This window comes from Pelophylax lessonae, assembly GCF_965119305.1.
Source record: "Pelophylax lessonae genome assembly, chromosome: 2".
In the NCBI taxonomy this organism is placed as follows: domain Eukaryota; kingdom Metazoa; phylum Chordata; class Amphibia; order Anura; family Ranidae; genus Pelophylax; species Pelophylax lessonae.
In genome coordinates, this window is record NC_138769.1 from 560,503,876 (window position 1) to 560,518,780 (window position 14,905).

Below are 14,905 nucleotides of genomic sequence, written 5' to 3' on the forward strand. Positions count from 1 at the left end.
ATTGAGCCAGGAACTGTATACAGTTAGGCCCCTTTCACATTGATGCAGTGCGGTTTGACCACACCACAGGGTATAGCGCAGCGTACCCGGGGGTTAGCAGCATTTTCCCATAGAGTTCTATTAAGTCCTGCAGTTTGGTGTGCTTTCAGAAAGTACACCAAAACTGCAGGACATAATGGAAATCCATGCTAAAGTGCAGACCTATGGGTACACTGTGCTACACCGATGGTGCGGTCAAACCACACTGCATCAGTGTGAAATGGACCATATGCACACCCTAAAGCTGGCCATATACTAGTAGAATTTTGTTCAAACCAATTTTCTTAAAACAAAAAATTTTTGCTTTTTTTTTTACCCCATGACCAGGCCATTTTTTTGCGATACAGCACTGCGTTACTTTAACTGAAAGAACAGCCATTCTGCCTATGTAACAAACGATAGGAGGGTGCCAGCAAACATCGACTCAGCAGTACCTGCTGAACGACTTCTGCATCACAGCGGAAGCGAGCTGCCGCCAGCACGCATTCGTGCCCGCTACCCGAAGTGCGGGATCACGTATTATACACACGCGATCCTGTGCACAGCCGCTGCCCTGTAGCAGTAAAACTGGCTAATTAGTGGAATTAAATCATTGTTCCTTTTCAACCACAACGACAGGAAAATTTGAAGGAGCAGGACATAAAATTTTTCTCAAATAAATTAATTTCTAACAGTTAGGCATGTTCACACTGGTGTGCTTTTACTACGCTAAAATGGGCCTTTCAAGTTCAACAAAAGCACATGAAAAATTGTCCCTTTTAACGTGGTTATAAAACCTAAGCATTCTTTACCTTAAAGAGGTTGTAAACTCGTTTAAAAAATTTTTTTTTTTTTTTACAACCTGCAAGAGAAAGACATAATGAGCTAGTATGCATCGCATACTAGCTCATTATGAAATACTTACCTTAGAACGAGCCCCCGCCGTGCCGCTCTCTTACCTGTATGACGAGCGACATGTTCAGTCGCCCGTCTTCCGGGATCGCGGCATCCGGCCATCTGATTGGCCGGAGCCGCGGTGACGTCACTCCCGCGCACGCGCGCGTGAGCCGACGGTCACGGCACGGGGCTCTGAAGGAACGGCACGATCAGCCGTTCCTTCAGAGCGCATGCGCCAGTGACATCACTGGCTGCATTAAAGGTAAATATCTCCTAAACGGTACATGTTTAGGAGATATTTACAGTACCTATAGGTAAGCCTTATCATAGGCTTACCTATAGGTACAACTTCCTGAGGAGGGTTTACTTCCTCTTTAATGCATTCCTTGCATTCAAAAATTTAAAGTCAGCAGCTACAAATACTGTAGCTGCTGACTTTTAATAATAGGATACTTACCTGTCCAGGGGTCCTGCGATATCAGCACCCCAGCCAATTTTTCACACTTTTTCTCTCCTACTGCGCATGTGCTTTGTGAATGGCCCATTGGCGGGGGGGGGGGCATGGCAAAGTCACCTGGAAGTGGGGAGGGGTACCAGTCAAAAACAGGTAATGCACGCCCCCCCCCCCCCCTCCCCGAAAAGGTGCAAAATGTGGCAGCGGAAGGGGGAGAGGAAACAAACAAGTTGGATGGATTGGCTGGAACTCCACTTGAAGGTAAACATGTTTAGGCATCAGTATCCCCCCTCCCAACCTTTTACTTACCTGAGGCCTCATTCAATCCAGCAGCTTTTCTCTCCACTTCCTGGTCTCACTGGCTTTGCTGAGGCAGGGGGAGCCTTTGCCTTGCACTGCTGTCAATCAAAGTCAGTGACAAGGGAGTATGGGGCGGGGCCGAGTCCCATGTGTCTATAGATGCAGACAGCGAGGATCGGGAACGAGCCTGCACAAATGCCTCTATAGCAAGCGGCTTTCTACATGCCCACAGCAAAGGGGAGGGGCAACGGTGGAGGACCTGAGAAAAGGAGGTTCGGAGCCACTCTGTGCAATTCCATTGCACAGAGCAGGTAAGTGTAAACCTGCTTGTTACTTATAAAAACAAAAACAAAAAAAACAAAAAAAATCTAAATCTTGTGTAGCCGTTTACCTTGCAGCACTGTGGGTGCATTTTAAAAAGTCCTGCATGCTGCATCTTTGGTGCCCTGTTTCAAACAATGTACCTCCCATTAAAAGTCAATCGAAATGTCCCAAAACACACCGTTTCATTTTTGGTGCAGCTTTGAATCAAGTCTATTTTTTTCCTTCAGGTAACCAGGGATGAAAACCATCCAAAACCCATCTAAGATGCATTTGCGCGGTGTTAAATTTTAATGCAACGCATTAAAAACGTGATATGCAATTTTAGGTGCACTAATGGCCTTATTGTGGTTTTTGTTAGGGATAGTCCCTTCACTCCAAAAATCGAACGTTAAATGCAAGTGTTTTTGAAGTACTATAGAGTGACATTTGCCATATCATCAGGTGGTAATGAGAATACTTATATGAATGTAAATGTACTAGTGTATGGCCAGCCTAACTCCTACAATTCCTGAAAGCCACTGCACGCTAAGGGTGTGTTTACAGGGGAAGACCTTGTTTGCACTTGCAGTTAGGGGATAGAAAAAACATGCAGCTGAGCTATGTTTTTACTGCCCCCCCCCCCCCAACTGCTTCCCCTTAAGCTAAAAAGGCAGGGACCAGAGGTGTTTACATGGGAAGTATGCCTGCCGAATATGACCTATTCAATTTAATGGGGCTGTGGGAGTAGTCCCCCCACAAACACGTGTAACATGCACAGTTGCAGGGCTGTGATACAGGTTTTTAGGGGTTAAAACAAGCAATGAGGAGGCAACACAACGTAAACAAGCCCTAGCGGTCAGTCACAAAACAATCTAGATGTACCAAAACTGTTAAATACTCATCGTTATGTAAAGTACCTCCAACCCTTTAAGCAGAGCTTCACCTGAACAGGGAAGTTCTACTTTATCCCCCCACCTCTTCTTCTCCCACTTAATTCTGATGGGTACCGGCTGCCAGTTCCTAGGCGATCCGAGCTTAAGTTTACGTCACAGGTCCTAGGAGGCTGCAGATCCATTCACAAAGTACAGCATGACTCTCACATGGGCAGGTGGGGAGACGGCTGTGAAGCTGCAAGGTGCCACAGCCAACTTGCCACAGCAAACATGGTGGCACCTTAGACGCTAAGACCGGCAAAGAACCAGCCTTGGGTGACCTGGTAAATTTCTTTTTATTTAAAGTCAGCAGCCACAGTAGTTGTAGTGGCTTACTTTTTTTTATTTTGAAACAGACTGAAGATCCTCCTTCATATACTTGGCCTATGAAAAAATAAATCACGGGAAAGCTGACAAATCCAAAGATCGTGATAGTATGCATTAGCTGGCCATAGATGGTTTGAATCTTGGCCGGTTCAGCGGGGATGTATGGGCAGGAAGATTATACTCAAGTTGGTCCATCGATCGACTTGGGTACTACCAGCATGTCGGATTTTTAGGATGTGATTTTTTTGCCAGCGGCTATAGCGCTAGCAATAATCAATGTCATCTCCTGGCAGGGATGGCTCCCCAAGCAGGTACGGGTAAGCAAATACTCACTGACAGGCAGACTCAATGAACTACCACAGCACTCCACAGTGCCGTGGTAGTTATTTGAGAACTACAAGTCGACAGCCGCTAAGAATGTCGGGCTTGTAGTTCATTCAGACAGAGCTGTGTGTCTGAATGATGTGGCCATGTGGGTGGAGCCCCACACGGAAGTGCTGTTTTTCAAACAGTGGCAGCTAGTACGGGGAACTTCTCCCTTTACTGCTGACACAGAGAAGAGGGCATCAACTGCAGCATTGGGAACAGGTTACACGTTCCACCCTAAAATTGGGTGGAACGTGTAACATGTTCCCAAAGGTGAACTTATCCTTTCAGGTGATTTTTTTTGCCTTTTTAGCCCTAGCAATCTAGTAGAGGGGGGGGGGCTATTTTATAGATCTTAATTGCTGCAGCCTGCAAGGTCCAGTGAATGTATAGATTTGTAATTTAGCCACTACAATGACTCTCCTGAACAGCTGCTAAGATAAGATATCAGCTAGAAGGAATGCATTGCTTTCATCAGCTGGCTGACTAAATAACACACCACTTCTGAAGCACTAAGGCTCGGTTCACACTATTGCGATGCGGGAAGGCTGCGAATTCGCAGCCTGTTCCCGCATCGCACACGCACCCCCGGCAGTTCACACTGCCATATGCGATCCGCTGGGGGTGTCAATGTAATCTTAACGACATCCCCCGTTTGATCGCATATCGCATTGCGATCGTGCAGTTCGCACAGGATTGGATCGCACAAGTTTGAACCGCTGTGCGATCCGATCCTGATGCGGCAGCAAAAATGCCTCCTGTGCGTCTTTGCTGCGGGTGCGGTGCGAATTTAGCCATACAAACTGTATGGCTAAACTCGCACCGCACAGCTGATCGCATGTCATGTCGGAGCAGTGCGCTCCGACATGACATGCGAACCCGGCACACGCAGAAGTGTGAACCGGGTCTAAACAGCAGGAGGAACAGTCAGCATATGTAATCAGCTTGTATAACAGTGTAAATTTGCTGTCCCCTCAAAATAACTCAATGCACAGCCATTAATGTCTAAACCGCTGACAGCAAAAGTGAGTACACCCCTAAATGAAAATGTCAAAATTGGGTCCAATTAGCCACTTTCCCTCCCCGGCATCATGTGACTCAGTGTTACAAGGTCTCAGGTATGAATGGGGAGCAGGTGTGTTAAATTTGGTGTTATCGCTCTTACTCTCTCATACTGGAAGTTCAACATGGCACCTCATGGCAAAGAACTCTCTGAGGATCTGAAAAAAGAATTGTTGCTCTACATAAAGATGGCCTAGGCTATAAGAAGATTGCCAAGACCCTGAAACTGAGCTGCAGCATGGTGGCCAAGACCATACAGCGGTTTAACAGGACAGGTTCAACTCAGAACAGGCCTCGCCATGGTCAACCAAAGAAGTTGAGTGCATGTGCTCAGTGTCATATCCAGAGGTTGTCTTTGGGAATTAGACGTAGGAGTGCTGCCAGCATTGCTGCAGAGGTTGAAGGGGTGGGGGGTCAACCTGTCAGTGCTCAGACCATACGCCGCACAATACATCAAATTGGTCTGCATAGCAAAGACTCTTCTAAAGATGATGCACAAGAAAGTCCACAAACAGGTTACTGAAGACAAGCAGTCTAAGGACAAGGATAACTGGAACCATGTCCTGTGGCCTGATGAGACCAAGACAAACTTATTTGGTTCAGATGGTGTCAAGCGTGTGCAGCAGGAACCAGGTGAGGAGTACAAAGACAAGTGTGTCTTGCCTACAGTCAAGCATTGTGGTGGGAGTGTCATGGTCTGGGGCTGCATGAGTGCTGCTGGCACTGGGGAGCTACAGTTCATTGAATGCCAACGTGTACTGTGACATACTGAAGCAGAGCATGATCCCTTCCCTTCAGAGACTGGGCTGCAGGGCAGTATTCCAACATAACAACGACCCCAAACACACCTCAAAGACAACCACTGTCTTGCCAAAGAAGCTGAGGGTAAAGGTGATGGACTGGCCAATCACGTCTCCAGACCTAAACCCTATTTAGCATCTGTGGGGCATCCTCAAAACGGAAGGTGGAGGAGGGCAAGGTCTCCAACATCTACCAGCTCCTCCGCGATGTCATCATGGAGGAGTGGATGAGGACTCCAGTGGCAACCTGTGAAGCTCTGGTGAACTCCACGCCCAAGAGGGTTAAGGCAATCCTGGAAAATAATGGTGGCCACACAAAATATTGACACTTTGGAACCAATTTGGACATTTCCACTCAGGGGTGTACTCACTTTTGTTGCCAGCGGTTTAGACATGAATGGCTGTGTGTTGAGTTATTTTGAGGGGACAGCAAATTTACACTGTTATACAAGCTGTACACTCACGACTTTACATTGTGGCAAAGTGTCATTTCTTCAGTGTTGTCACATGAAAAAATATAATAAATTTTTTACAAAAATGTGAAGGGTGTACTCACTTTTTTTTTTTTTAATCAAAAATGTAAAAAAATCAAAATTTTTTCATAATTTTAGGCCAATTTGTATTCTGCTACACATCTTTGGTTATAAAAAAAAAATGCCAAAAAGCGTATTTAGATTGGCTTGCGCAAAACTTATCCCGTCTACAAACTAGGAGAAAGATTTGTCTTTTTTTTTTTACTAGAGGCGGCGATCTGCGATTTTTTAGCGGGACTGCGACATTTTTTTTTTTACACTTTTGGGGGGACCAGTGACATTGGTACGATAATCAGTGCTAAAAATATGCACTGTTACTGTAATAATGACACTGGTAGGGAACTGGATAACCCAGGGGTGATCAAAGGTTTAAGTGTGAGCCTAGGGGGAGTGTTTTCTAACTGCATGGGGGAGGGACTTGTGAAATCAACACAGACCTGTGATCCTAAATAGGAGGATCACAGGCGCTCTGTGTTCATTCCAGAGAGAACAACGGTCTGCTGTGTTTACAACAGCAGACCGTCGTTCTCTCTCCACGGGGAGCAATCGCGGCTGCCCGGCGGCAATCGTGGCTGCTGGCCCCATGGATCGGCCTCACTGCTTCCTAATGGGGGCGGGCGTGCGCCCCCATGAGCGCTCCCGCTTTGCGCAGCAGAGCCTGCCTGCCACAGTATATCTGGGGCGGGCGGTTGGCAAGTGGTTTAACTTGCATCGCATACTAGCTCATTATGAAATACTTACCTTAGAACGAAGCCCCGACATGGACCCCCGGACACCGCTGTGGGAGCGGACATGATACCTCGGCGTCTCTTCCGGGTTCGGCGGCTCCGGCGCTGTGAGTGGCCGGAGCTGCGATGACGGCATGCGCGCGGGAGTTTCACCTTCCGGCAACTTCCCGGCAAGGAACTCTGAAGGTCCGCCGGACCTTCAGAGCGCATGCGCCGCTAGCGTCAGTGGCTGCATGCAGTGCAAATATCTCCTAAACCTGCACGGTTTAGGAGATATTAATTGTACCTACAGGTAAGCCTTATTAAAGGCTTACCTGTAGGTAAAAGTCAAAAAAAAAAAAAAAAAAATTCGGTATACTATCGCTTTAACCACCTCTCCTCAAAAAACTGCACGCTTGAAATCCGTGACTGCGCTCCTCGCTGGCACTCATCCTATCTATTCCACCGCACCTTCAGTGTAACTTACAATTCTACTTCCTCGTCCTCTTCCTTTCGCTGCTGGGGTCCCCCAGGGTTCTGTTCTTGGACTTCTATTCCAAATTTACAACTCCGCTCTGGGTCAGATGATAACCTCCCATGGCTTTCAATAGAATTTCTACGCTGACGACACCCAAATCTATCTATCTCAGCTCACTCCTTCAGTCTCCTCATGTGTTACCAATTTACTTACAGACATATCAGTCTGAATGTTACACCACTTCCTCAAACTCAACCTATCCAAAACTGAGCTCATATTTCCTCCCCCACATGCCCCTTCCCCTGACTTCTCTGTTAAGATCAATGGCACAACCATCAACCCTTCTTTGCATACCAGGGTACGAGGGCTAACCCTGGACTCTCAACTCTTTTCGTCCCACATCCAATCACTTTCCAAAGCTTGCTGCCTCAACCTCCGCAACATCTCCAAAATACTACCTTCCTAACCAATGACACCACAAAGCTACTGATTCACTCCTTGGTTATCTCTTGTCCCGACTACTACAATTCCCTCCTCACTGGCTATCTTCTATTCAGTCCATCATGAATGCTGCTGCCAGACTTATCCACCTTACAAACAGCTCAGTGTCTGCTACTTCTCTCTGCCAATCCCCCCATTGGCTACCAGTCCTCCAACAAATTAAAAATACTAACGATAACTTACAAAGCCATCAACAACTCAGCCTCCCAGGTACATCAATAACCTTGTTTCAAAATACCAACCAAATTGTTCTGTTCGTTCCTTTCAAGACCTCCTGCTCTCTAGTTCCCTTTTCATCTCCTCCCATGCTCGCCTCCAAGGTCTTCTTCCAAGCCGCTCCCAACTTTTGGAATTCCCTACCCCAATCTGTCTGACCATCTCCTAGTCCATCCCCTTTTAGAGAAAAGTTTTCAGGGATCGCCTATCAGCTCATCCCCCACAGTTATTACCTTTTGTATTACTTGACCCTCCCTTTTGGATTGTAAGCGCTAACAAGGTCCCTCCTATATATGGAATTATAACATTATAACTGTACTGTTTGCCCTAACCTTGTAAAGTGCTGTGCAAACTGTGGGTGCTATATAAATCCTGTATAATATTATTATTAATAATATTATAGGAGACCCAATGTGCCTACAGATGTTAGGCAGTTTCAGATGACCTACAAAATATTTCATTTCTTTGAGCACCTTCAGCCAGTCCTGCGTAGGCCGAACAGTCACTGAGCACCGCGGTTAGGCTGGCCATACACTATACAGTTTTCTTGTTCAACTTTCCTTTAGATTTACCAAAAACATATTATAAGGTCAAACCTAAACACTTTCAATTTGTATGCAATCAGGCAGGTCCTTGTACTACATAGTTAAAAGGTAAATCTAAAGGAAATTGAATAGGAAAATTGTATAGTGAATGGCCAGCCTTAGTGACCAAAAGAATTTGGGAGATAATGAAATTGTGCTTGCGCAGCTGACGGTTCTCTAAAGTCTATGGCCAGTTTTAGACCTTATGAACCCTTCCACCTTCCTGATCATGTATAAATAAATGAAGTATGTGGGAGGATCCTGCTGCAGTCACCATCTACACTGTATATACTGCCAGATGGCTGAAATCATACATACCTAGACAAAGGTTCATTATAAACATTTGTATCTAATGCTTGTGTATACAAAAGATTAAAAAATGCCCCTTTACCAAGTGATGTTCAGGACTTTTACATACATGTGGCTAAATGAGTTAGATAACAGTGCCCAAACAAATACCAGAACAATGGAAACAGTGATACAACGGCCTCTAGTTCACAAAGGCAGTTAGCATACAATGGGACTTCCTTTTCCACTCATTCCATATCCAAATAAAAGGTGATTGATCACGAGTTTATATTTTTTCTCTACACCCCAAATACTTGCAGACTACATTTAAAACCATTTAGGGCAGTCAAACTTAAAGAGGAGCTCCAGTCGCCCCCCTAAAAAAAATTCAAAGTCAGCATTGACTGGAAAAAAGGCTGAGAAACACTGCTCTAAGCCCACTAAAGACCCAAGCACCCATGTGGACACAATGCATGTACCCCAGCCACACTGTGCACCCTTATCCATGCTACCCAAGCAGGCACAATACGCACGCACGCCCTAGGCACAATACGGGTCCTGACCACACTGTGCTAAGGACTCCCCCAGCACGGCATCCAAGCAGGCACTATGAGAATACCTCTGGCACATCCAATTATTATACAGGATTTATATTGTGCCAACAGTTTGGGCAGCGCTTTACACCAGTGGTCCTCAACCCTGGCCTACAGGGCCCACTAACAGGCCAGGTTTGCAAGATAACTGAAATACATCCCAGGTGATATCATTTGCTGCTCAGTGATTGCAGTACTCTAGTCTGCATCTCCCCAAGGTAATACTTAAAATCTGGCCTGTTAGTGGGCCCTGAGGACCGGAGTTGAGGACCACTGCTTTACACCATGAGAGCAGACTAGGCTTGCCACCTCATCCCTTTAAACTCAAACATATTGATACAGGTCCTGTGGTTAATTTACTGCAGATAAGGCACAGAGTTTAATAGGGTTGTAAAGTCAGGAAGATTTTTTATTCTAATGCATTCTATGCATTAAGAATAAAAATCTGTGTGAAGCAGCCCCCCTAAGGCCCCATTCACACCCCACTGTTCGTTTTTTTTTTGGCAGATCTGAACGGTCACCCCATTGCATCGGATGTCAGCGGAGACATGTCCGCTGACATCTGATCCATCAAAGCTGGACGGATGGAAACCCTATTTTCCATCCGTCCAGCGGATTGGATGAGAACGGACAGACGGTCCGTCCTCATACGATTCCCCCATAGAGAACAGCGGGGACCTGACAGCTCCGTCACTGCACTCAGCACGGATACAGAGCTGCCATCCGCCTGCTCAGCGGATCGCTGAGAAAAACGGAGTCCACCGACGGACTCTACAGTGTGAAATGGGCCTAATACTTACCCGTGTCCCCTCTCCGTCCAGCAATGTCCACAAGTCCCTCGGCCATCCTGGGACTCTCCCTCCCGATCAGCTGAGATACAGCGGCGGCGCCACTGGCTCCCGCAGCTGTCAATTAAAGTCATTGAGCCAATCAGGAGACTGCATCTGAATGGACACACGGTGCTGCAGCCCGGCTCAGGTGCCCCCATAGCAAACTGCTTGCTGTGGGGGCAATAGATAGGAGGGAGGGACCCAAGAAGGAGGAGGATCCAGGCTGCTCTGTGCAAAACCAACTGCACAGAGGTGGTAAGAAAAACATATTTAAAAAAATGAAAAAAAAAAAGAAGACTTAACAATCACTTTAATTACCACAGAACCTGTGTAATTAATACGCTTTCAGGTTTAAAGGGATGAGGTGGCAACTCTAGGGCAGACAGTACAATTACAATACAGGACTAATTAGAGGGCCCTGCTCCTTAGAGCTTACACACTATTCTTGGCACCTCAGCATGAGAAAGACCAAGCTGGGAGCATTAACACTACAGTGGCTCCAATGAGTCCCTACAAAACCATGGAGCCACCCTATAAGATAGAAATGAGTGCACTCCACTAGCACCAACCCACCAGTGTGAGCTATGGGGATACATTGTTTACTAGCACAGATATGTGTTGCTGGAGCAGACAAGGCCTTCCTCTGTGAGAGCTGAGCAGAGACTGAGCTACCATGACAGACTCAGGAAATGGAATCCTAGCTGTACAATAATGTTATTAGGTGACACACAGGAAGGAATGTACTGATTAGTGTTCACTCAGAATGTTTTTGGAACTATAGAAGAGCCTCCATAGTACAAAGTTTTCCTCTTCCTCCTCCCAGGGCCCGGGCCACTCATTGGAGCCCCCTCACACAAACCCCGCTAACGCCTACTCTACCGCCTGCTTCCATTTTACCAATACTACACAACATTCACGTGACTTCCCCCCAGGCCCCGCCTCGGAGCCGCGCGCCCCCCCAGAATTCCCCTCACCTGATTGGGTGACGCTGCGCTCGCGTCCGGCAGCCCCGGAACCCCTGGAATGTCGCGAGCCCGACGAAGTCGCTGAGGGAGCGCGCCCCCACACCGCTCAGGCGTCCCGCGCATTTTGCGGCCATTCAGGCTCTGAGGGGAGACGGCTGGATACCGTTTCAGGCGGAGTGTTGGCTGGGAAGGGGCCGCCTCTCGGTCCGGACTCCTGAGTCTGACCTCGTAGAGAGATGCCGGTTCAGATCACCACTGTCACTAGCTCCTACGTCATCTGGTCTCCATGGCGACCTTTGGTGACGTTTCCTCGTGAGGTCAGGAGTGACGTTGGCAGCTGAGGAGCGCTTGGAATGCCGGGAGTTGTGGTCTTTTGTTGTGGTGATTGGGAGGTTGAGTGAAATCCGTATATGGTGGAGGGCTGGTACGGTAGAGTCACCCGTTCTTTGATAACAGCCGAGCAACGGGAAACGGAACAATGTTTACCGGACACATAGTCGTCTCACAGCCGTTAGCGTGTATATCGAGCACATATTCCTTTCAGGGGTTGGTTCTCTGGGTTTTTTTTCTTCTCAACCACTTAAGGACCAGGCCTATTTCTGACATTTGTTGCTAACAAGGTATTTTTGGCTACCCCCAAATAAATATATTTATTATTATTTTTTTTCAGCAGAGACCCTACAGCAGGGGTGGGGAACCTACGGCCCGGGGGTCGTATGTGGCCCTCAAAGCCATTTGGTCCGGCCCCCGTGCAGCTGAGTCTGTGTCTCTCAGCTGATCTGTCAGAATGGAGCTGATGCTTCCTGTATAGTTCAGGCTCTGTTCTGACAGTCTGAGTGAGTCACAGGTGGAGTGATATCAAATGCACTCTGCCTGTGACCTATACAGGACACATTGCCTCTTCCTCCATCGTGGCGCCGCTGCTAGCCAGCATTTCCCGCCAGCAGCACACACAGCAGTACCAGCCAGAGCCAGCAGTAACAGCCAGAGCCAGCAGTACCAGCCAGAACAAGCAGTAATAGCCAGAGCCAGCAGTACTTACAGCGACACCAGCCAGAGCCAGCAGTACCAGCCAGAACCATCAGTACTCACAGCAGTACCAGCCAGGGACAGTAGTACCAGCCAGAGCCAGCAGTACCTGTAAGAGCCAGCAGTACTCAGCAGTACCAGCCAGAACCAGCAGTACTCACAGCAGTACCAGCCAGAGCCAGCAGTACTCACAGCAGTACTCACTGCAGTACCAGCCAGAGGCGGCAGTGCTCACTGCAGTACCATCCAGAACCAGCAGTACCAGCCAGAGCCAGCTGTACCAGCCAGAACCAGCAGTAGCCACAGGGGTACCAGCCAGAGCCAGCAGTACTCGCAACAGTACCAGCCAGAGCCTGCAGAACCGGCAGTACCAGCCAGAACCAGCAGTACTAGCCAGAGCCAGCAGTACCCACAGCAGAACCAGCAGTACCCACAGCAGTACCAGCCAGAGTCAGCAGTACCCACAGCAGTACCTACAGCACAGTACCAGCCAGCAGTACCAGCCTGTGCCAGCAGTACCCACAGCAATACCAGCCAGCAGTACCCACAGCGCAGTACCAGCCTGAGCCAGCAGTACTAGCCAGTAGTACCAGTCTGAGCCAGCAGTACCCACAGCAGTACCAGCCTGAGTCAACAGTACCCACAGCAGTACCAGCCTGAGCCAGTAGTACCCACAGCACAGTACAAGCCAACAGTACCAGCCTGAGCCAGCAGTACCCACAGCAGTAGTAGCCAGCTTTACCAGCCAGCTATACCCACCAGCAGTACCTGCCAGCAGTTCTTTTCAAAACTTACCACCACAAAGAGTCGACTGCGCTCCAGACTGACTGACGCAAACCTGGAAAACCATTTGCGAGTAGTAACATCATCAATACCAGCTAACATCACACACCTCACCAAAGAGAAGCAATTGCAGCCATCACATTAGGGTTCAGTTAATTAAATGTTTGACCAAATATAACAGGCACATTTTTAAGATGATAATTTTGTAAGGCCCCCGAAAGATTTTATAAATACCCAAATGGCCCTTGGCAGAAAAAAGGTTCCCCACCCCTGCCCTACAGGATAAAATGGAGATCGTTGCAATACTTTGTCACACTGTATTTGCTCAGCGGTCTTACAAACGTAATTTGTTTTTTTTTTGGAAAAAATACACTTTAATTAAAAAAATAAGAAAACCATAAAGTTAGCCCAATAATGATAATTTTATAAATGTATAACATCATGTATATAATGTGAAAGATGATGTTACACCAAGTAAATAGATTCCTAACATGTCATGCTTCACAATTGCGCACGCTCATGGAATGGTGACAAACTACGGTACTTAAAAATCTCCTTAGGCGACACTTTAAACAATTTTTACAGGTTTAGGTCGTGGGCTAGAATTATTGCTCTCGCTCTAACGATCGTGGTGATACCTCATATGTGTGGTTTGAACACTGTTTACATATGTGGGCGCAACTTGTGGGCGTTCGCTTCTGCACGCGAGCTTGGAGAGTGGGGCGCTTTAATTTTTTTTCTTTATTTTATTTTTACATCGTCCCTTAGGAATTAACAGACCTATTTTATCACCCTCATTAACAACTTATCATCCCGTCCCTGGCAACTCTTCTCTACCTTCAATTCTCTACTTCGTCCTCCACTGCCTCCCCCCACTAACTCACTCACTGCCCAGGAGATCGCCAATCACTTCAAACAGAAGATTGATACAATTCGGGAGGCGATCTCTGCTGTTCAGTTACCTTCCAAAGACTACACTTTATGCCCACAGGTACAATCGCTACTTCCCTCATTCAACCCCACCACCATAGACGAGGTTGTTAAACTACTTGCTAACGTCCATTTAACCACCTGCCCTCTGGATCCTGTTCCCTCCCAAATGCTACGTTGACCCTCCGGCTCTATTCTACACTCTCTAACCTACATCTTCAATCTCTTCTGGCATCTTCCCCAACTCTCTTGAACAGGGGTCCTCAAACTTTTTAAACAGGGTGCCAGTTCACTGTCCCTCAGACCATTGGAGGGCCGGACTATAGTTTAAAAAACTATTCCAAATAGCTATTAGTAAAATACCAATATATATATATACACAGCGCTACAAAAACAATATAGCAGCAATAACTTTGCCCACACAGAGACATACAGACTGCACTGCCCATCAATGTAGCCTTACCAGTCCAAATCATTTCAGCCTCACCAGTGCCCATGTTGGTGGAACTCCGCTTTTACCCCAGGCTCACACTGGTGCGGTGCGGGAACCGGCTCTGTAATCGTGCTGGTTCCTGCACCATATTTCCAGTTCACACTGCCCTGTGTGAACTCGCACAGGAATCTGTTTGCATGGGTGAGAAGACCCATACGATCCGATTCCACTGCAGGAAAAAAGAAGGCATGTGTGCCTTTTTTCTTCCAAATCGAATGCAAGTTCAGCCATACAAGCATATGGCTGAACTCGCACTGCTCAGAGATCGCAACAGTGTGAACCGGGGCTTACACAGCACATAACATACATCATACATGAATAACAATGAGAGTATAAATGCACTTACTGTCAATTAAATTGAGTTTTCTACTCCTCGGCTGTCTGTCACTGACCAGCACGGGAGGACAGCAGGCAGCCCCTCTAGAGATCACTCTGTTACCACCCCTCTATCATTTACTCAGCGGTGCGTGTGCTGGGGATCTACATCTGAGGGGCAAATCCAGTCAAGTGGCCCAC

At 47.3% G+C, this 14,905-nt stretch overlaps 1 protein-coding gene across 1 annotated transcript in view; it reads right to left on the reverse strand.

Moving 5' to 3' along the window:
* The window catches only part of COQ10A (coenzyme Q10A), a 69,037-nt gene extending 57,490 nt beyond the window's left edge, over window positions 1-11,547 (reverse strand). The window contains exon 1 of the mRNA XM_082245886.1: window positions 11,164-11,547. Within this exon, the coding sequence (XP_082102012.1) occupies window positions 11,164-11,288 (125 nt within the window). The 5' untranslated portion in view covers window positions 11,289-11,547. The remainder of the gene's footprint in view (window positions 1-11,163) is intronic.
* Between the last annotated feature and the right edge of the window lie 3,358 nt (window positions 11,548-14,905).